The sequence below is a fragment of the Chelon labrosus genome (assembly GCF_963514085.1).
Source record: "Chelon labrosus genome assembly, chromosome: 20".
Taxonomy (NCBI): Eukaryota; Metazoa; Chordata; class Actinopteri; order Mugiliformes; family Mugilidae; genus Chelon; species Chelon labrosus.
The window spans coordinates 11279746-11302168 of NC_140353.1; the positions used below are offsets into that span (position 1 = coordinate 11279746).

The following is a 22423-nucleotide window of genomic DNA, read 5'->3' on the forward strand; positions in this document are numbered from 1 at the left end:
AGTTATATTTATATGAATATGAATGAATATGATGAATATGACCACGTGGTTAGTTGTTGTATTTATGTAATATAATTCATAAATAAGGGCATGACTGCTTTGACAGGTTGGTTAGCCTCGGTGGAGTCATCTGCCAAGATGAAGACTGTCGACGCCGTCCACATTAAGCTTCAAAACTGCTCTTCTCAAAGCCTTTGGGTGACAACACGGAGGATTCAACCCTCCTCCTATACGGTCAATGCTGGAGCATGCTAGTTAGCCGTTAGCTGTAGTCTCTATGATGTTTTCAAATGCAGGTTTTTGGCACCATGAAGCCATCACCGCTAGCTCCTTACTCATATTGTGATCATATCGTGTAATTAGACAAGTCAGTAACATTTTAAGTCAGAATTGTATTTCAGACTTGAAAAATTCTGTTGTAAAATTCCCTTGAAGGCTCACGTTGACTCTTCATAGCTACTAAAAGTAAACATTTAAATGTCAGTATCATTATAAGGAAGAAGCCAAACATAAATGTGAAAGTTGTTTGTGTTAGCTTCGGCAGCTGGTAGCCATTAACGCTAAAGAAGGATCCGCAAATGAGAAACATAAACTATGCTTAACATTTCTTACACCGGTTTTTAGATTGACGTAGATAGAGCTAACCCAAATTCATGGTCTTATAATCCAGCTGTTCAGTCTGCTAAAAAAACAAAAAAATAAAATAAAAAAACAAAGGGGAACACATGCCTGATGGTGACGTCAGGGCTTGGACCTGTTTTGACTTGTTTTTTTCCCAAAGACTGCACGTTTTAACAAACACTGGTGGGACCTCTGGTGTGCTGCAAAATTTAATCATTTTTTTATTGTTTTCTTTCTGTTCTTTTATTTTTTTGCAGGAGATTGAGATGTAATGGCTTATTAGACTCATGTTGTATGCTGTCTGATGGCGCCAAATGTGTGTATTTTTTATCATCTTAGAATGTATGTGTACAAATCATTGCTGCAAAATGCCGCAAATATTAAAACACCTTCAATTTTATTGACATAATACTCCATCGAACAGTATTTCTCACTGAAATAATATTGGATCTATTCCCGTTGAATGTGCCGACATGTCTGCCTGTGTGATATTTTTTGGGGCATCAAAAATAAAATTCTCAAATCTGTATCCGCAGAAGAAAAAAACATGAAAGACACCACAGTGGGGCCAACAAAATCACTCTGCAGTCAGAGCACCGTGTCTAACCTTTCATCCCAAAACAAACACAAACGCATCTTTGTAAATTTGAATGTCAGCAGGAGGCTCCAGCATCAGAGGGAGCTGAGATTCCTTTCAGATCAGACACAGAGCCCCCGTCTCCTGCCTCGGTGCGCCTGTATCTCTAAACCGTTGACCTTACAAATGAGCATGCTGCATCATTGTGAGAACTGGTTTTTCTGGGCGGTGCAAAGTGGAGTAGAGCACATCACAGTGCAGGATATCTGAGAACAGCAGAGCACAGAGAGGCAGGCACATCCGCCGCTGGAGGGATCAAATCTGTACCATCTGACGCTCAAGGATTTATGGGTTTAGTCAAAATTGCTTTTCCCACTGTGGAGATTAAGCACCGTAGGATGTTTTCCACTCAGGCCGTAGAATAGCCCAGTGTAGCTGCTGCCGCTGTTGCTGTTTTTCCTCCCTCTTGTCGGCTCCGGCGCTGGAGAAGGGAATGACTCAGGAAGGCAGAGTGCTCCAGACCCTGGAGGGGAGTAGATTCTGATTGACAGGAGAGGTCCGTCCTCTGGGGAATGTGAACCATGCAGGTGGATGCCGTCCTTGTGCTCTTCTTGTGTGTTTGGCTCGTGGGCGCAGCCGGGAAGATGGTCCAGCCGAGAGGTCACAAGCTGGAAACCTACAAACAAAGCAGGTAATGCCGATAAAGTGTTGAATGTGTTAAATGCAACGACGAGTTTCTATATTTGAGTTAAGCTTTTAATGCAAAAATATAAACTGATCTGTAAAAGTTATTCCCTCCCCCCCAGGGACTTCATTATGTTCATGTTATTTTAGGTACACACAATGTTATCCACAGTTTCCCGTGTCACCTGTGGTGCTCCCTCCCCCTCTGAAAACTGACTTGTTCAGATGGCAGATTGGAGAGCGGAGAGAGAGAGAGGGAGACCTAAATCCTCACATCTATTTATGTACTACTGGTAAATGCTTCTCTTGCCCCACAACTGCTTCAGGCCAGTTAATGACCATTTCCCCCACCGGCAACAGCTGTAGTCATTGTCATGTTCATGCGATTATTTAGGCTAATTGGTGCCTTGTTAATGCGTCCATTGGATTAGATGTTTTTAGTCAGGACTGAACCAGACCTGGGAATCATTAAAGCAACCTCATTTCAGCAAATTATTGATTGTACTGGCTTCTACTTCGGAGGGAGTTTAAACAGAGAGGAGTGCGTTTGTCGGTTTTCCCATATATGCAGCTTAAGGCATGTTGCACAAAAACGAAATAAATAAATCTCCAGCACGCATTGAAGCATGAAAACATTCTATGACATGTGTGCCGAGACGGTGGCGGGATCCCTTTAATATGCTTGTCAGATTGTTGTAAGGTATTCAAATTGGGTAACAGTTATTTTTACACATTTATAGTTAGGAAGCATGGATCAGGATTCTGTGACTTCGAAATTGCTGCAGATTCATTTTCTGATTACGACTTACTTACCTCTGTTGCTGAATGCCAGGGAGGAGGTAGGTGTGGTCAGATACACTTTGGACGGAAATGTATGATTTTAGTTCAAATAGAAGCAGATATTAATTCACTGCTTGGCAGAATCTGTGGAAATACAATTCCTAATTTCTCTCAGATGTGCAATTTTGGCGTGCAATTATCATAATTTGCGAGCACATTTATAAATCCAAGATACTTTTTACATCTGTTGAAAGCAATCAGCAGCTCATTTACATGGCCAGTCGCTTCCTGTTTTCTCTAACAAGGGAAAATTACACAGCATCTGAGCAACAGTCTCAGATTATTCCATTTGCAATTTAAGACGAAGAAATGCTGCAAATGTTTACATTTGAAAAGTCAGATGAGGAATTTTTTCTTGGCTGAAATTCTTAATCAAATATTTGCTTATTGATTTTGTCGTTTAGTTAATTGATTAACTTATTTCAGGTCTTTATTTGGAGAGTGTACCCTGACATACCTGCTGTTTATGATACTCATAAATGAGCAAATACTAAGCTGCTGCTTCCCATAGCTGACCACTGTAGATTGTAGACTCTTTTCTTTTTCTCTCTTGTAGAAATATTAGCACGGAGTCCAACTATAGCCCGCAGCCCCAAGTCAAAAACTGTCTTGGTATTAATCTCTGGTGAAGATGATAAGATTTTCCCAAGCTGGCAAAGTGCAGCGCTGTAACGCTTCATAATGCTATCAGCGTTGAATGATTTGCATCCACTTAATATATTCAACAAACCCTGTCAAATCATAATCCCCCTGCCTTTAGATACAGTATCACTTTTCATGCTATAACCGCCGTTATTTATAGATCAGAGGCGACGTCAAACAGCTGTCTGCTGGGATTCTCATCCAAACACACATTTGACGTGAAGTACCTGCTGGGTTTTCTGACAAACCATCAGGGTGCAGCGGAAGAGGGAAGGGGGGGGGGCAAGTCTGTTCTTGTTGAAGGTGCAACTGTGTCAAGCAGTGTGGGGTAAAAGCTGTCTTTTTAAATCCAAACAATCCGCCGTGAAATTAAATTACAGTCATTTGAAATGATCATCCGAGCCCCCGAGGGTGATTAAGATGATCATTAAGTACGAGAGGAGCACAATCGAAATCGTCTGTGGAGAATCTGCAAAAGACAGAAAGCACAAGTGGCTCAAAGCCGCTGTGTAATCTTTAAATGGCAGCGTCGTCTTGTTATCAAGTCTTTGCTTCAGTGTTTGCTGCTTCTTTTTTTCTCTCTCTCTCTCTCCCTTACTTGCTGTAAACCCTCTCACACCAGCCTCCTCTCCGCTGACGTTCACACTTGCTGAATACAAATCAAATGTAAATCTCCCTGCTCCTCTTCTAGCAGGAGGAAAATCTCATGTACTCATGCACAAATCGAACTCTTCCGCGCCCCTGTCCCTCACCGCTCCGCTCCTCCTCTGTTGAGTGTGAAATTGCAAGAGCGTCTGGGGCGCTGCTGGCGTGGGTTGTGGGAGTTTTCACTACGCTCACTTACTCCGAGATTTGTGTAGGACCCACATGAGAAGGAGGAGGAGGAGAAAACCCTCACGAGCTTTTAAAAGATGAGTGGTTGCAGAAAATCTCATTTCAGTGGGAAAGATGAATTGCTCTTTGCTCAAACACAGAGTGAAGTAACTACAGGCGTATTAAACCTGAGGGTTGAATAATGTTTTTATAGCATACATACACTTAAATTAAATGGAAATGGCATGCTGAATGAAGCCAATATAGCCGAACTCTAACTAGCTGAGACTGAAACACCTATACTTGACTGAATGCATTCTTTTTTAATCACTTGGTGACTAAAAGTGGTTGGCTTTTATGTTTTTTTTCCCCAAAATTAGTCTGTATCAGTGTTTGCGTCTGGGAATACATCAAATTCAGACATTACATCATGTCCATCTGTTGGTTTGTAACAGTCCGTAATCTTTAAACCTCCTTTTCCCCAACTTCTGCTTCTCTTTCTGCTCGCCGCATTCGGGGGGGGGGGGGGGGCGGGCTAACATCACCGCGTCCAGAGCGACCTCTGCACAAAGGTGGCCTATTAACCCTGACGCAGCCCCCCACCCCCGCAGCCATCGGTGATTGTGCATGCACGCAGGCTCACGGCTGCAGAAAACGGTGGAATCAGAGCAGAGCGGTGTGCAGGCGGGCGGTCTGCTGTGCGGGGCAGGCAGGCAGGCAGGCAGGCAGAGAGGGGATTGGAGAGGCATTTCTGCCAAGAGGATTAGGAACCAGCTGCTGGATAGATACAGCCGAGTAGCACCCATTGCCCATCAGATCACTGCAGCCAGCACCCAGTGAAACCCCCCCCCCTTCTCACTGTTTCATTTTGCTCTTGTTCAATTTTTCTGTTTTTGTGCAGTTCCTTTCACTTCCCCTCTCTTCTTCTGTGGTGTTTCCTTGCATGCATGTATGTGGTTGTCACGGGGATTTGGCTCTGTCTGTCACAGCATGCTCTACTCTATTAATCCATTTTAGGGTTTTTGGAATTCATCACTCTCTCTCTCTCTCTCTCTTTTTCTCTCTCTCTCGCTTTCTGCTCGTGGCCTAGAACACAGAGGCAGCCCTCTTGAAAAGTGTAACCAAGAAAAAAAAAAAAAAAAAAAGCTAGCTAGATGAGGAAAGGGTTGTTTGCCCTTTGTGTGATTTGAAAATGAGCGTGATGTAAGCGGATGTACGAATCTCATCAGGACGTGAGACACATCAAAACAAAACACAAAAAAGCAAAGTTGTTGTGGCTGTTGTAAGAAAGAGAAGTTTTAAAATGCTGCATTTTTATTTATTCACAGGTTATTGATTGTTTCTCTATGCATCAGTTCATCATTTTGTTTGTAAAATATCAGAAAACAGTGAACCATGCACATTTAATTCACCAGAACCAAAGGCGGCATGTTTGGATTTCATGTTTTATGCATCGACAATAGCCTACCATATATTCACGTCATCACTGTATATGACCTAAATAGCTATAAATCCTCACATTTAAGAAGCTGCACCCTTACTTGGGGGTTGTTTATCTGACAATAGCAGCATGCTTTGACCGAGGTGTTGAAATGTACCCCAAGCCAGTGGCTTTAATACACAAACACGGTGTGTGTAGTGGTTAGCAAGTGTAACTTACAAGTGTTAAAGCCGCGCTTGACCGTCCCAGACGAAGACTAAAGGTGCAAACAGCTTTAAAAATGAACGATGAAAAACACCCTGGAGCAGCATAGACGGCAAATAATTAATAAAGCGAAAAACAAACACGATGGACACAATGAATGACGAACAAATTATATATAATTAGCAAATAAACTGAAAAACTGTAGAAGACTAACAAATAAATTTTGTGATATTTTGATTAAAATATGTATGTGTTTTAGCTCTAGTTAAAATGGTGTATATCTCACAGGTGATTTTTTTGTTTTTTTCCAACAAAATACAGAATAAAACGTCTTTTTTTTTATGATGTTCTGTTTTGCTCTCTCAGGTATTCTGCTCAACTATTGCTTTTAATTAACAGGTCACGAAGAGACACCAGAATGGAGGGGGGTGGAGGTCACAAATCTGGGAGGCAAGTATTAAAAGGCTTAAAATGTTACATAAAAAAATTCTTGCGTCACCGAGGGTTCATTATCACCCCCGGTATTATTATTTTTTAATTATTTTTTATTTTTTTGCTTTGCAGCCCAATTTATAAACGAAGCCCAGACATGACCAAGTCTCCAATGACCAAATCGGAGCAGCTCCTGAGAATAGACGACCACGATTTCACCATGAGACCAGCATTTGGAGGTCAGCGGCTGTGATTAAAGAGTTTTAAATAAAAGTGTTCGCTGTCCTCTGACCCGTAGCCCAGACAGGCCGAGACAGGCAAGAGCAGCATCATCGAGTGCAGCTGGTTAAGATCTGTGCAGGGTCCTGTCAATGGTGTTGGACCAAAGCGTCCTGTAAGCATTAAGCTCTCGAAGACCTCGGTGACTCCGTCCATGTAAGCTGAGTCTGAGTTTCCAATTGCGGCTCAGCACTTTACATCACAAGTGTTAATACACGTCTTTTGCCTCACTGTATATTAGAGGGATTTGATGTCAGCTTTTTAGACTCCAGGATTATGTTGAGATAAAATCAAACGTGGCTTTTGTTTCATAAGAGAGCAATAATAAATCTTTTTTGCTGCCTTTATCTTTTATTTGGATTTTGAGGCAAATGACCACAAATGTTAAAGCTGTATTTAACTGGGGAAAAAAAAAAAATCAGCCATGGCTTTTAACAACATGTGCTGTTTTTATCAGATCACTGTTAATCACACAACAATCTGCTGCTGAAAATACACCAACTCCTCGCTGGATCCCGCCGTCCGCTTTTTATAGCGCCAACCGCATCTCAGCTGGAAGAAAGCTGGATTTCATCCATCGCCGCATCAACTTTGATCCATTATTCTGACCTGATTGTATTTTGTGTGCTGCTGGCTGATGATGACGGTGCAGAGCAGAAGGGCTGAAATAGGTCAAAAGAAGAATCCGAGCCAGATCGTGACGGTCGTGGCACGAGCTGCTGCTGCTGCTGCTCTGTGTTTGTGTGCTTTGCTGTTTTTCAAAGCGGAGCAAAACAAGGTTCAGACAGTCTCAGTCATGGTCATGTTTACCGCTCTGCCCTCTTTCACATGCATAATCAAACAGCAAGCAGCTTTTATGCAGGAAAATAACATTTTTGAGGCATTTCCTTCCAGGTCCTCCAATCCCTGTTGGAGTTGATGTTCAGGTTGAAAGTCTGGACACCATCTCTGAGGTGGACATGGTAAGCATGAAACAGCTCTCTTTTTTTTGTTTAAATAATACACTGCAGGTTAAAGATACAAGATATTTTGAATATTTCCAGTTTGTCCTGTTTTCTGTTTCTCAACCACATTTTGCTGGGAGATATTTTACCCACTGGACTTCTCAGATGGGTTTAAGAAACAGTTTCAGCAGTAATGAGGCCTCTTTCTCCAATATTTAACAAAACAACAAATAAATAATCTAAATGCATGCATCAGAATTATATTTTTTCATCCATTCCCTTTTCTAATGATCATCTCGCAAACCATGCAAGATTCCCACGTTGGGAAACACTGGACTGAGCGACAAAATCTGTGTAATGTAGTTCAAAGTAGCTCCACCCTTAGCTACAACAGTACAATTCAGTTCAATAACAATCACAGTTGTCTCCAGACGCTCTACAGAACCCAGAGACTGAAACCCCCAGAGCAAGAACAAGGCTAGAGACAGAAAGAAAAGATGGAGATGGGAGGGAAGTGAAAGAGGAAGAGGACGAGAAGAGAGACGCAGCATGCATGCAGCTTATATATTTGATACAAACAAGAGTGCACGATACTAGGTCATGCATGATACATGGGAGATTAAAACGAATGGATTGAGTCAGCATTCAAAATGTTGATAAAAAGAAGAGTTTAGCGGTTATGCAACGTAAAGTCATAAAGTTACTGGAGCTCGGAGGTGGAGAACTAGTCAGTGTGAGTTGGCTGGCGTGATCCTTGACTATGACGCTTACACATGCAAGGATCATTTCTTCTCTTTCTTCTCCTCTGTAGGACTTTACCATGACGCTGTACCTGCGTCACTACTGGAAGGACGAGCGGCTGGCGTTCCCGAGCACCAACAACCAGAGCATGACCTTCGACAGCCGCCTGGTGAAGAAAATCTGGGTCCCCGACATGTTCTTCGTCCACTCCAAGCGCTCCTTCATCCACGACACCACCACGGACAACGTCATGCTGAGGGTCCACCCCGACGGCAACGTGCTCTACAGTCTGAGGTGAACGCCACTGCTTGTTTTTAAAACTCATTTGAATTAAGACAGAAAACTCACCCTTCTCTGTGCCTCTGCGACTTTTTTTTTTTTTATAATTCTGCAAATTGCTCCTGCAGGCATTTTATATATTAATGCAGCAGTGGAGGGAAGAGTTTATTTTTTTCTGTAATGAACAAATTGTCTGTTGAAAATATTCTTCAACAGAGAGATAAAAAAAAAAAAACGACTTAACTAAAAAGTGGAAAAACTCGCTGCTGATTGCCTGTGTTGACCTTCACAGCGTTTTCACCAACATTTTGTGGAGACGGTTAATAAGAGGAGATTATAAAACACATGCTAGCTCGTAATTCGTTTCGGTGTATTTTCACCGGCACAAAGTCACCTGATCAAACACAAGGAGGAACCTGGAAAAAAAAAACATTTTAAATGGGAACTGTTTGCAAAAGCGGCTCTATAAAAAGAAACGTGAGAGTAGCATAGTCATAAGCTGAGGACTCAAAGGCGGCTTAAAAATAACACCGCACACACGCACCTCACTGTGAAGCTCAGCACACACACAGCTGGAGTCTTTATTTGTGTTGGTTTAGCTTAACTTAAGTAGCCAGAAATTTGTGACCCTAATCTCCGCTCCCCTGTTCTCTCAGATGTCATGTTACAGTGGATGTTTTCTTTGTTTTCCATCGCAGAGTCACGGTCACCGCCATGTGCAACATGGACCTCAGTCGCTTCCCCCTGGACACCCAAACCTGCTCACTGGAGATTGAGAGCTGTGAGTGGATTCATGTGAACAGATATCATTAATCCGTCCATTCGATCCAAGTAAGCAAGTAAACCCGGGGAGCAGTTTAGCTCCTTGCTCAAGGTGCCTCAGCCACGGACGTAGAGGAGATCGAATCAGTGACCTCGCAGTCCCAAAGCTCCTTCTCCGACCACAGCTCCCTTCCTGCTCTGCTCCTGCTCTGCTGCAAAGCTCCATTATTAACAGGAGAAGAATGTGTTTTAGTAAATTGCATCTGCAATACTCAGGAAGTCTGTACACGAAAAACCCTGATATCCATTTTTGGACGCTTCGGTGGAGCTTTGTTCTTGCACTCTCCTCAGGCCAAAATGTCATCTTCGCACACCAGACGTCTCTTGAAATCTCAGATATATCGTGCCTCGGAAGTTTTTGCGCTAATTCATGCTTCAAAGAGAATGTAATGCTTTAATTTTAACACCCTTTCCTCTCGTGCTATTCCCACCACTCCACCACGGGAGAGGCTCAAAGACTGGCAGAATCATGGCGTGTATGAAGACACTACACAGACTTCACAGCCTCTAGGGCTTTAGAGTTGAAGTGATTTATTTTTTAAAAAAAAATCTTCTCTGTCATACTTTTTGTTCACATTAACACGCCATCTTGTTCGCACTAAATTTGTCGTGATACGTTCTATTTTTATATTTCATATTTCCTCTCCAGATGCGTACACAGACGATGATCTCATGCTGTACTGGAAGAAAGGCAACGAGTCCCTGAACACCGATGAAAGAATATCTCTGTCCCAGTTCCTCATTCAGAAATTTCACACCACCACCAAACTGGCTTTCTACAGCAGCACAGGTACTGTAGTGTAATCCATAACACATCCACTTCCAATGCATACACACTACAGCAAACTGATTATGTAAATTATCCCAAATTGTGCCTTGTGCAAATTTTCTGACTAAAGGATAAGGTCACTTGAAATCAGTGTCCCTTGAATGCTACACCTAGAAGAACGTACTGATATCCTCCCTGCCAACCACTTGTGTGTTGCTGGAAAGCCACTGTAAAAGCCTCGCAGCCTTCTTATACCCACATGTCAGATTACAGCTCACAAGAGCAACCTGAAGCATAAAAAGGATTTTGCGTCCTATCTTTCTCCGCCAGAATAGCTGCAAACCTCTGCTTCAAGTGTTGATACGGTGTATCAGCAGCTAACACATGACAATGTGTGCGTGTAACAGTGCTATTTCTTCTTCCCAGGCTGGTACAATCGGCTGTACATCCACTTCACTCTGCGGCGCCACATCTTCTTCTTCCTGCTGCAGACTTACTTCCCTGCGACTCTGATGGTCATGCTGTCCTGGGTGTCCTTCTGGATCGACCGCAGGGCCGTACCCGCCAGGGTACCACTAGGTATGAAAGGGCTTTCTCTTTGCATGAGCTGCAAAGAAACTTAGTGGCTGAAGAAACAAAGTGCAGAAGCCAACCACCACAACTACTCACATCTGGCTACTATGAAGACATTGGAAGACATCATGTCGTCCACTGAAAGGGAGATGGGGTGCTTCTCTACTCTTTAAAAAGTAACACAAGAAGTACACATTCATTAAGATTTAATGCACTTTGGTTTTTCAATGCCCGATCTGGCCACACTGCTGGGGTAAGGGTTGCCGCGTGGTTAGGCTTACAGTTCTTCAAATCCCCAGACGCAAGTCAATCCCCATAGACCGTGATGTGAAATGCCAGGAAACAAAAAAAGGTTTTGGTCTGTATGACAAGTTTCCCCGTTCATGACAACTGTACAGGTGTTAATTGTAAATTATATCAATGCTTAAAGCAATGCATGATTAGGTTGCTTTGAGTGACAGGTGGGGTGGATGCCGTCTCAGGTTGATATCCGTCCACTCTTATCATCACATGCCCACCTCAACTCCACCTCTTTGCCCATTTTTGAATTAGCCAGTGGTTAGGAGGCGTAAGTCAAAACCAAGACGGCAATGATCAAAATCACCACACTGAACCTCAACCACTCTTCAGAAAGCCGTCATGGAGGACTGGTCCATCATAACATACAGTCTTTGACGTCTAAGATCATGAGCTATAACATTAAAAATACTGAAAGGAAGAAACTAAATGAACACAAATAAAGAAAAGATCAGAGAACAAAACTGACAGTGTGCCACACAACCAAAAGCTCTGCTTTGCCAAATGCTTGTATTAGCAGGCTAGCATATGCTAATGGTGATAGTGATAGGAAACGTGAAAGTCTCAACTAAAATTCCTGACAGTTCATCCAAAAGTTGAGAATCTTCTCCCTAAACCATGAATATCAACCTGAAGGTGATAAGACCAAAGCCATTAAGATTCAGTCTATGACCATGAATGCTTTTGCGAAATGTCAAATGCAACAGTTATTGAGGTTTTTGAATGTCGGACCTGACTGACAGACAAACCAACATTACGACCCATAAAGCCACGCTAACAGGACGTCTTGGTTTTCTGCCGATCACTAAACACGTCTTGACCCCTCAAATTTATACTGTGACCCCTTCAAGCTGTCAGTAGCAGCAGAAATGTAAATGAATCATTCATGTTTCATTTTTGACCTTTGACCTTGCTGTTGAAGCGGGAGCTTTAACACAACAATCTTATCACGGTCAATAAAGTGCAATTTAAGAAACAAACTAGAACATTTTAAATATGCATTAATATCGATCACTTCACCAAACAAACGAAAAAATATTCTCATGTATCACCCTTACTATGACGTTCAGTTTTAGCCAGAGTAAATAACAACACTGCTGTGACTAAAGTGTTTGCGTCCTCCGCTTCAGGCATCACCACTGTGCTGACCATGTCCACCATCATCACCGGGGTCAACGCCTCCATGCCACGGGTCTCCTACATAAAGGCGGTGGACATTTACCTCTGGGTCAGTTTTGTCTTCGTCTTCCTGTCGGTGATAGAGTACGCGGCGGTCAACTACCTCTCCACCGTACAGGAGAGGAAAGAGAGGAAGCTGAGGGAGCGAGTAAGTGTTATTATTTATGTTCTTTTTATTAATTCATGTACTGCTGCCAGGTGTGTTTGTTTGCTTTTCTCAATTTTAAGGAAGTCCTCTAATGGGCAGAATGTTCCAGAGAAAAGGGACAAAATCTAGTCAATATATAATTTTATTATGGCGTGTTTTTTATCATTATTATAACAATTTTATCAATTTGCACAGTTGGAATACGTGTTTCCTCTTAGATGGATCTAGGTTAGAGAGATTTGGTAATATGGAAGTCTAATTTATCATTGCTTAGATTGTATGTTGGTATTTATCCACATTTTCATTGTATAAGCAGCCTGTGAAAGCTCTCCACAATTCATATAGACTAAAAGCTCTCTATTGCCTCATTAAGCGTCCTAAATGGGGCATGGTGCAAGACAGAATTTGAACTGCTACAAATTAGAAAGACCTCCTCATTAAAAGCAATAAAAGAGACGTCTCGTGTAAGTTAAAGAGAGGCATTAATAGTTCTCTGTAAATCAACACACACACACACACACGGGACTGACCTGATTTTACAATAAAATATTACACACTTACACGTGAACATGTTTCCAAACTGGTAGAAACACAAATGAATAATTTATGTGCATTTCCAATAAACAGATAAATATTTTCTAAATTGGCTCTCTCTAAGCTCTAAGCTCAGGGCTACGGCAAATTATTTCTGGGACTACAGCTCGTGCACTATGTTGCTATTCTTCGTCTGCCAACTGCTGCGGCATATGGAGCCAAATTGCCCACGTACCCCGAGGAACATTTCCAGCACAAACATCCTTCAATCAGCGTTTCTTAGCAAAGTTGTTTAAAGCCCCCGAGTGCGGAGAGGAATGATAAACATTTAAGAAACTAATGTGTTTATATTCTTATTCTAGTCTGTGACTGAAAGTTGAAAATAAGCGTTTAAATTGCTTTGTCTTTTCTTTTTTGCTTTGCACGTTCGCTCAGCTGCCGTGTACCTGCGGCATTGGAAACCCTGACGACATGATGATCGACCCCCAGATCACTGGCTACGGGTCTATCGATATCAACAACACGGGGAATTATGGGATGCCAGAGAACGGTGGGCGCCAAGAGCGAATTCTGGCTCAGGTGGCGCTGAATGACCCGCAAATCACGGGCCAGGTGAAGCCATCCAGAGGCTACGTGAACATCTGGATAGACACCCACGCCATTGACAAGTACTCAAGGGTCGTCTTTCCTGGAGCATACATCCTCTTTAACATCATCTACTGGTCCATTTACTTATAACGGGGGATGCGGGAAAGGCCGCGAGAGCCGTCCAGGAGGGGACAACATGAGCTCGGCCCAAGTGCAGGGACAATGACTTTTGCACTCGACGCTTTTCAGAAACTGCTCATTAGATGCATGGGGACCATTGACAGACGGGTGACCATTGCCTTCTTGACCCGGCCACTTAAAAGTGACGACATTGAAAAAGAGCTACAGGAAAACAGTCATCGTCACTGTTTTTGACATCAAATCTGCGCGGTTTCATGTTTCGACTACAGCATTGCTGATGGAAAGGTGTTTGGATATTGTTGTCATCTAAGAACTCACAGCAGTGCACAAACTCCTGTAACTGTGCAGTTTGTCTCAAATCAAATCTCAATGCAGTGACTCCAAACGCATTTTCAAATCTGGAAATGCGAACTGGAAACGGACCGACACCGACTGGCGTCGCCGGCGTACGGACAGATCCTCCCGCTTCTTTATTTGATCTGCTCCTGACAATCAACAGCAAACTAAAAATCTTCAGAGGAACAGTTCGACATTTTGAGAAATGTGATTATTCACTTGAGAAAGTAGAAAGTTTGGTCCGTTAAATGTGCGGCTACAACCAGAAGCCAGTTAGCTTAGCATAAAAATTGTAAACAAAAGAGCTCAGATATTTGGTTCTGTCCCACCAGCACCTCTACAGTTCCCTGATTAACAAGTTATATATTTGTTTAATTAGCACCAAAACCAGCATAAAAACCCAGTTTTACTGTGACTGGCAAATTCTGGCTGGGACTAGTAACTTTCTGGCACTGACTGCTTACCAAATGCTCAGCGACGAGAAATGATTTGGAACGTCATGCGACAACAACTAGTTGTTTTTACATCTTAGTTTTTATGCATACTAAATGAATGACTCACAACGTAATTGATTAGTGCGCTTTTGTAGTGCTGGCGTGCAGATTTTTTCTCCCCCTTCGCCCAGTTTTCTGTCTCCGTGATAAGCTAAGCTAACAGTCTCCCAACTGGAGCTTCATAGTTACTGTACAGACGCAAAGGTTCGCATCACTCCGCATCTAAGTCTGCGAGAAAGTAAATAAATGCGGAGATAATGATTCAGTTTACTCTTGTTCTTGAGGGTCTGTTGTTTTCTTTTGCAGCATGCTAGTATGATTCAGTTTTTGTTTTTCTTGTGAAGTTTGCATCAATGCAGTTGTTTTGCCGTCAAGCTACTGGGTTGCACTTGTGAGTCGGCAAAGTTTAGCAGAAAGGCAGAAATAATGCAGTCTATTAAAATGACAAAAAATGTAAAGATGTATGTTTAGTAAATCCCAAAAAACTGATTATGCTATTGACTTTTTTTTTTTTTTTTAAATGTCCTTATTTCTTTTTTTTTTTTGTTCTTTTTTTTTCTTTTTAAATACAACTGAAGCTCATCTCCTCTGTTTGGTGTTGTGAGGCTTTGAGATTCGTTGTGACCCGTTAGTTGCTAGTTTTATCGTCTGTTACATCTTATACTTTGTTAGGCAAAGGATATATTAAAAGAATTTATTTCGGTGGTTTATGGCAATTTAATGACCAAGCGTACGGATGTTAAATTAAACTAATTAAACATGTCATTGTGTGGGGAAATGCTTAATAAATGTTTTGTTTTCAGAAAATGTGAAAAATATTTGAGCTGAGCTTCAGCATTGTATATATTTTTACTTAGCAAACATGAATGCATTGAGATGCATGGCTTAAAATGGCTTTTTGCAGACATTAAAATCAACTTAAGACACTTGACATTTGAAGTCGATGGTGACATTTTTCCACGTGACCTCTTAAGTCTCGCTTCCAATTTTTTTTTATCATATTTTCCTGCTGTCTTATTTAGTATATTTAAACAGTCCTCGGGGATACGCTTTTACACTTATTAGACTCTGGATTGCTACCAGCACCAAGGTTTCTCCTCTCTCTGGCACCGGTCTGATTCCTGATGAGCAATCATAATAAACCATATAAACCGCATATTTTGTAATGCCATTAACTGCTCACTTGTAAGAAGCAGCACGCATATATTGTATATATCTAATTCCCTGATCCCTCAAAGGCAAACGTGTGGATTCTGTTGAAGAATCTTTGCTCTTTTTAAACTTTTTGTTTTTAAGCAACGTCCCAAAGGGCGCGGTGACAATTTAAACTTTGTGCACCATCCTCTAATAAAAAAAAAAAGAACAAAGGCATCGCTGCATCAAAGCCTGCAGAGCAGGATAAAGCATCAAAAAGATGTTGAGAATCTGATTTTCTACCTCAACTGTGACCACTCTTGGGAAACAGATTTTGAGTCAACCTGTGCAGCTGATGAAAGTATGCCTACAAATCAGAATCAGTGAGTGGGGTGGTACGCCTGTTAAAAGATGTAGAGCTCAAAGCAAAACCACTTTCCGACCAGAACAGGTGAGAAATATACACCCGTCAGCCACAACATTAAGACCACTGACAGGAGAAGTAAATAACGTTGACCATCTTGTGACAGTACAATGTTCTGCTGGGAAACTTTAGGATCTGGCATTCCTGTGGATGTTACTTAGACATGTAGCACCCACCTAGACCAGACCAGGCAGCCCCACCCCATACCAATGACACTCCTTGATGGCAGCAGCCATCCCCAGCAGGATGCAGCCTGACACACACACATAAAAACGGTTTAGGAACAACAATAAAAGAAACATGAAAAACAGCACAAGGTGTTGACCTGGCCTCCAAATTCACTAGATCCCAAACTGATTGAGTCACTTTATTGTCATCATAACCACATGTGCACAAGTGGTGAATGTCTTGGGGGCATTCTCCCCGTCTGTGCAGTATAAAACACATCACTCAGAAATAAACATGATAATGTATATACCTATATCATCATCAGCAAACTCCAGTCTGATGAAAACAAAAAGGCCACAATAGCAGCACTGTGACACTGTATTTGGAAGCAGTTTTGTTCACTTATTATTTAAATGTAGCTTCCAGCATCCAGTAGTAACCGAGCAGCCTAAACTGCTAAGTGGCCAACTGTGTTCCCTCGCTAGCTGCTAACTGTATCGGTCTGCTGTGTAGCGCATAGCAGAGTCTGTTTGTGGAAACAGTTGCCTTCAGACGGCCAGAATCAACGCTATGTGAGTGGATAGAGTGAACTGAGACAGTAAATCTGTGGGTGGACAGCTGAACAAAGAGCCACACAGCTCCGTCTGGAGCTGCAGTTTCACGTGATGATTCTCTTTAGGTTCATCTCTATGAGCGACCCAATTCACATGATCATTTCATGTGTTTTTACTATAAAGTTACTAATTATAGCTGCTTTAAAGACATTTATTCAAAGGGGAATAACAGAACCTAAAATGAAAAAGCACTTCTGTTGGTACTGAACCCAGGCAAGTTTGAAGGTAATCTTTTATGTTCTACTCTTTGGTGTTGTTTAAAAGCTCTGTCCATCCCAACTCTTTGAACTGCTCTCGGCCAGCATGACTTCAAACGATGACTAACCTGTCAACTACAAAAAAGTCTTTTTCCTGCGAATAATTTTAAAGTCATTGTATTTTCAGGAGCTCTCAAAGCCGTACCGACTCCTTCTTGTCACTTTTCCTGTTTCAGTTTGGCCAGGTTGAAGTCCTCTCTGACTTGCCTAAGCAGATCTGGGCAGCAGAGCACATCCACAGCTGTCATAGCCAGAGCCTTGGCTGTCCTCAGGCTGTACAACTGGGCCTTTTCAGCTCCTGGCGCAGAAAAAAAGAGAAGAGCAGCGGAGGAAAAGTGAAGCCCACAGTCAACATAAACAGACCAAGTGGCCCGAAATGAGACGATTTCTGAAACTATCTGATCGCAGTGAAAGTCAACTTCATTACGAGAAACATCTGTTCCCAATAGCCACGTGCTGCCTTACCTGCCGCTTCTGTGTACTCCTCCGTGTGGTTTAGCGCCTCAGTGCCGATGTAGAAGAAAGGATGGATACCAGGGACTTTGAATGATACGTTGCCAAAGTCTGTAGAACCTGCCAGATAATTATAAATTTACTGTGATAATGATTCTGTGTTGATTCAGTGAACAACAAAACAGACAATGTGTGGAAAGAAAATAGATCACAGTTCTGCATTTTCACATTTTATGTTTTTTTTTTTTTTTTTTTTCTTTCCGCAGAGCAGGAACAGAAAGTTGTTCATAAAAATTTAATTTTTACTTACCAGAGAAGTCGGCTGGTTCTTCTGGAAACTGAATCCCCAAGGCTTTTCCATTATTTTCATACAGGTTTGCCAGTGTGGTATTAGGGAGAGTGTTGTAGTAGGAATGGGTTGGGTAGATTATCTCCACCTAAAGGAAACACATGTATATCTGCATTCATAAAGCACCCATGCAAGAATATGAGATTACTTTCGTATAGTAGCAGTGTATTACACAATACACACGCCACGCTGTGAGCTAAACTTGCCTGAAGCACATGCAGGAGAATGAGAAAAGCTGCCTGAAGATAACGCTAAATTATGTAACAACAAGAACACCTCTCAGAGCATAACAGGAATATGTTGTTTTTTTTGTTTTTTTTTAAAAAAGGCAACCTTATATAAGAGCGGATTTCTCTCCACTATATCAATATACACACTTTGCACCTGCACCGATCAGGAATAACATTATGACCACCTTCCTAATATTGTGTAGGTCTCACTTGTGCCTCCAAAACAGTTGTGACTCATCAGAGAATGGATATGGGCCTTCTGAGGGTGTCCTGTGGTGTCTGGCAACAGAATGTTGTTAGTGGGGGCTTTTGGGTCCTATGGGTTGAGGGGAGGGGCCCCTGTGGATCGGGCTTGTTCTAGTACATCCCACAGATACTTGATCAGTTTGAGATCTAGTGAATTTGGAGGCCAGGTCAACACCTTGTGCTGTTCTTCATGTTTTTTTGAGTTGTTCCTAAACCGTCTTTGTGTGTGTGCCTGTGTCAGGCTGCATCCTGCTGGGGATGGCTGCTGCCATCAAGGAGTGTCATTGCTATGGGGTGGGGTGTCTGGTCTGGTCTAGGTGGGTGGTACATGACTTAGTAAGCCAGGTCCTAAAGTTTCCCAGCAGAACATTGGATTGTCACAAGATGGTCAATGTTATTCACTTCTCCTGTCAGTGGTTTTAATGTGCTGATCAGTGTAAATCAGGGCTATGTGTCTCCAGACTTTAAGGAAAGCAAGTGGAAAACAACTTTTTTAAGTATGCTTACTTGGCAACCGGTTGCCACCGCAGCTGCCCTGAAGCAAGCCTCAGCTTTGGCCTTCAGGTCACAAAGATCCTTAAGCAGCGGCGTTCGCAAATAAAACTGTAATTCGGTGTAGGCAGGGATAATGTTGGGCTTCACCCCTCCGTGTTTGATGATGCCTGTAGCAAAGAAAAAAAAGACGGAAGATAAGAAGGAGAGCATCAAATCATTTTAAAAGATCCTCTACATTTGATAAGGCAGAGGGATGCTTTGATCACTGGTGTTACAGATGCTCGGAAAAATTGTCTGACACAGACACCTAGTGTTCTCCTTCCGTTGTGTCCATTGAGAAAACTACACAACAGCAATGACAGTCTGTTGCTCAGTTGATACTGAAAACTCTTGGGCAAATTGCCATGATATTTTGCAGGCATTCGCGGATTCCAGATGACGAATCCGAATGATCATGAGCTTCACAGATGCCCTCAAGACATGCCACCATAAGGCTGTGCTCAGACTACAGGAGTTCTCAAATCCTAGCCCGAATCTGACATCAAGTTGCATCACACACTGAAAGAGAAACTTCACACATATTCTTCTCTTTAATCTCAAACTTGCACAAACTGGATGATTTGAAAATAATGGCGCAAGAGGACTATCATGTCAGATCAAGGAGTGAATGCACCACACAGACGCAATCATCACAAGGCGCCTATTCTTCAGCAATAACCGGGGATGAGATTTTAACATCTGTAAGCAGCTATGTTCTAGCTAACGTTAGCCTTGAGGGCTACAATATTTGCTGCTCGACGACTCAGTCAGTTGCTCTGTAACCTTGTTTCTCTCATTGTCTATTGTATGAGCACCGAAATAATCATCAAGATTCTAAATCCTAAATTTAAAATGTGTTTGAAATTAATCAGGGGTACACCAATGAGCCTGAGATCTGTGAACCCTTCACATTACCAGATAATCTGGCACAACCTCGGCCCCAAGCAAGGTCTGGACTGGATTTCTCCTTCGACTGACGGTAGCAATGAATGTGGGAGTTAATCTGCACAAAACACCTCTCACCTGACCACCGCAGAAGGTAAACGTTTGCGGTTCAGAGTTAAATGTCTCAACAACCACTCAATAGATTGCCAAGAAATATGGTTCTTCTGACATTTGAGTCGCCCTTTGGTTGAAATCATTATTTCCCCGGTTCATTTCCATTAGCCTGAGCTGTAGCGAGTGTACAGAGCCAATTATCAAATGTTAGCCAGCTGAATACTAAGATGGTGAACTTGAATTGTCATGGTGAGAGCCGTTTACAGCTTCACAAAGCAATTAGCATGACTGTAATGATAATACTAATTAAAGTATGGGATGACCCAATTGCTGAATGGTTGGGGCGTATACCACATGACCAAAAAAGTGGGTTAACTTCCAAAGATAGGGGGACCTTTACTGTATGACTGCATGTCATTTCCTTGCTTTTCCTGTCTCTCTTCACACTTACTATCTAATAAAGCCAGAAAACACCAAGATAAATTAGGGTATGAGCATTCAGCTGATGAAGGTTTTCCTATTTGGGAAGCATTTAAGTTTAAAATAATTAACTTCAAAGCATATCACGCTATGTTATGATAAAAGTAAAGCTTCCTTGAGGTAAACTTTTTCTTTGAAGGTCAAGACTGAACTATAAAGCTGAACTAATCTTTCACAGCTTCTGTCTGCTCCTCACCGTGAAGCCTCCACTCCGGTTTGAGCTGCTGTCTGAGTACAGAGAGATTGTTATAAGCCAGCACAGCGGCATCCAAAGCATTCACTCCCTCCCAGGGGTATGCGGAGGCGTGAGATGCCTTCCCGTGGTACTTCACTGACACCCTGTGGAGCGGTATGTAAAGGTTAGACGTTCATTAGGAAGCAGAAAGGAGGCGAAAAGTGCAAAAAAAAAGGAGCCTACTCTTCGATTGTGACGGTGGGCAGGAATGCAGCATCCTGTTGAGCTGGATGAGCCATGAAGACGAGGTCAATGTCGTCGAAGGCCCCTGCGTTGATCAGGTCAATTTTTCCCCCGAATTCTTCTTCTGCGGGAGTTCCCAGAACAGTTATCTGGAAGAAAAAGTGCTCAGATACTTAACATAAACATCCACTCATGTGTTTATGTAAGTCAATCGTTTTAGCCTCATACGTTGAAGTTCATTCTTTAGTCCACTGCTGACAAAAAAGAAAAAAAAAAAACAACTCAAAGGCTTCTTATTGTTAGATCAGTAACTTTTCTTGAACAGACACAGGGGTAAACAATGTCCATACCACCTGAAGTCACATGACCTAGGCTGTCATGGAGCCATCTCCATAGTAACTGACTAAACTCCCAACTGAGGAGGACTTAAAGATAGAGCTGAAAGCTGCAGTTTTTAATTTCTTTATTTAAACACACACACATATTTATATAGCTATTTTAACTTCTTCCATTTTATTGGGTATTAAAAAAATTTCTTGACCACACTAAAGCTTTTCTGGCTGCCATTTTTGGACACATCTGTGGACTCGCAGTGAACAAAGTCCTAGGTTATTTTTTTTTTATTATTGTTGTTCATTCTAAAATAATAATACAATATTTTTCTTTTTATATAAGTTTGACAGTGTGTTGCACTCGTTGAGGTGAACTTTGATTTAATAATTCGCCCCAACCTGGAGACAGTTTACCTTCACCGGGACCGGAAGTTCGGTCTGCTCCTCTAGAGCGGCTCTCAGCCCCGCAGCGGCCCCGGCTCCCACCTCCGCTATCAGGTTGTGTCCGCATGCGTGTCCGATACCGGGCAGCGCGTCATACTCGCACAGGAAGCCCACATTCAACACGTGTTCCCCCTTCTCTCCGCCTCCAACGGGACCCCAGGTGGCCCGGAAAGCGGTGGGCAATTTGTAGTGGCTTTGTACCGACCATGTCTGCTCCCCCTGAGAGAAGTAACGAACCAGCCTGTCGTGCGCATGGGTCTCGTTACCGGCGAGCTCTGGACGGCTCCAAATGTCCCGACTCAGACTGTGCAGCTCGTCTTTTTGTGAGTCTATGAACACTTGGAGTTTGTCTTTCATCCGCTGTCGTTTTTCCATCCCAGGCAGCCGGTAGTTATTTTTTAACACAACACACAGTCTGCAGGCTTTATTAGAGTCCAAAAAGCACAGCGATCGCAAAGACAAAGTGGGCGGGGCTTATGGGGTTCAATCCGGAAGTAGTTTAAATTAAATAAATAGTTTTTAATTAAGAACATGATAAATTAGCTTAAATTATCTTAGCTATCTTAGATTTAAAAAAAAACTCTCTGGTCTTGAAGAGTTTCTTGCAATGATACAAAATTCTCCAATACCAAAATCACACTGAAAACAAAGTTCCTGTTTCCAACTTAAAAGACCAAATTTAGCTGAATCGTCGTCACTCACGGTCAAAAATGACTTCTCAGTCTCTTTGAGCTCCAGCAACGTCCACATAATCACTCCTCCGCACATCACGCCAGAAAAACACATGTACCAGACTGAGACTTGGGAATTTCTTCATTCTCTTTTGAAATGTTGAGCTTCACCTCTATTAGGAGGCAGTAGAAAAGAAACAACATGTTGTTGCTGTGTTAACTTTTCAACTACAACTATCTAACAACTTTTTAAGAGCATACTTTTACTTTATTCCTTATTTATTGTCACAAA

The 22423-nt window shown here is 42.2% G+C and overlaps 2 protein-coding genes across 2 annotated transcripts; one reads left to right on the forward strand and one right to left on the reverse strand.

Moving 5' to 3' along the window:
- The first annotated feature begins 1283 nt into the window (after positions 1-1283).
- Positions 1284-14863, forward strand: LOC311505474 (gamma-aminobutyric acid receptor subunit rho-1-like). Its single transcript, XM_084569061.1, has 10 exons — positions 1284-1889; positions 6222-6272; positions 6387-6493; positions 7428-7495; positions 8289-8512; positions 9196-9278; positions 9969-10109; positions 10515-10667; positions 12089-12285; positions 13255-14863. Exons 1-10 carry the CDS (start codon positions 1780-1782, stop codon positions 13555-13557), a joined length of 1437 nt encoding a protein of 478 aa, XP_084425187.1. The 5' UTR covers positions 1284-1779; the 3' UTR covers positions 13558-14863.
- Positions 14864-16288: 1425 nt separating this feature from the next.
- LOC311505150 (peptidase M20 domain-containing protein 2-like) lies at positions 16289-22029 on the reverse strand. The gene is made up of 7 exons (XM_084568556.1): positions 21431-22029; positions 20685-20833; positions 20463-20605; positions 18761-18915; positions 17739-17865; positions 17441-17548; positions 16289-17273 (listed from the first exon to the last, which is right to left on the reverse strand). Exons 1-7 carry the CDS (start codon positions 21833-21835, stop codon positions 17134-17136), a joined length of 1227 nt encoding a protein of 408 aa, XP_084424682.1. The 5' UTR covers positions 21836-22029; the 3' UTR covers positions 16289-17133.
- Between the last annotated feature and the right edge of the window lie 394 nt (positions 22030-22423).

Excerpts from the sequence above, each read along its gene's own strand:
- LOC311505474 (XM_084569061.1), top strand. The coding sequence starts at position 1,780 with ATGCAGGTGGATGCCGTCCTTGTGCTCTTCTTGTGTGTTTGGCTCGTG. Across the intron at positions 7,496-8,288 it reads CCATCTCTGAGGTGGACATG|GACTTTACCATGACGCTGTA; the intron begins GTAAGCATGAAA and ends TCTCCTCTGTAG. Across the intron at positions 8,513-9,195 it reads AACGTGCTCTACAGTCTGAG|AGTCACGGTCACCGCCATGT; the intron begins GTGAACGCCACT and ends TTTCCATCGCAG.
- LOC311505150 (XM_084568556.1), bottom strand. The coding sequence starts at position 21,835 with ATGGAAAAACGACAGCGGATGAAAGACAAACTCCAAGTGTTCATAGAC. Across the intron at positions 20,834-21,430 it reads AACTTCCGGTCCCGGTGAAG|ATAACTGTTCTGGGAACTCC; the intron begins GTAAACTGTCTC and ends TTTTTCTTCCAG. Across the intron at positions 20,606-20,684 it reads CCCACCGTCACAATCGAAGA|GGTGTCAGTGAAGTACCACG; the intron begins GTAGGCTCCTTT and ends ACCGCTCCACAG.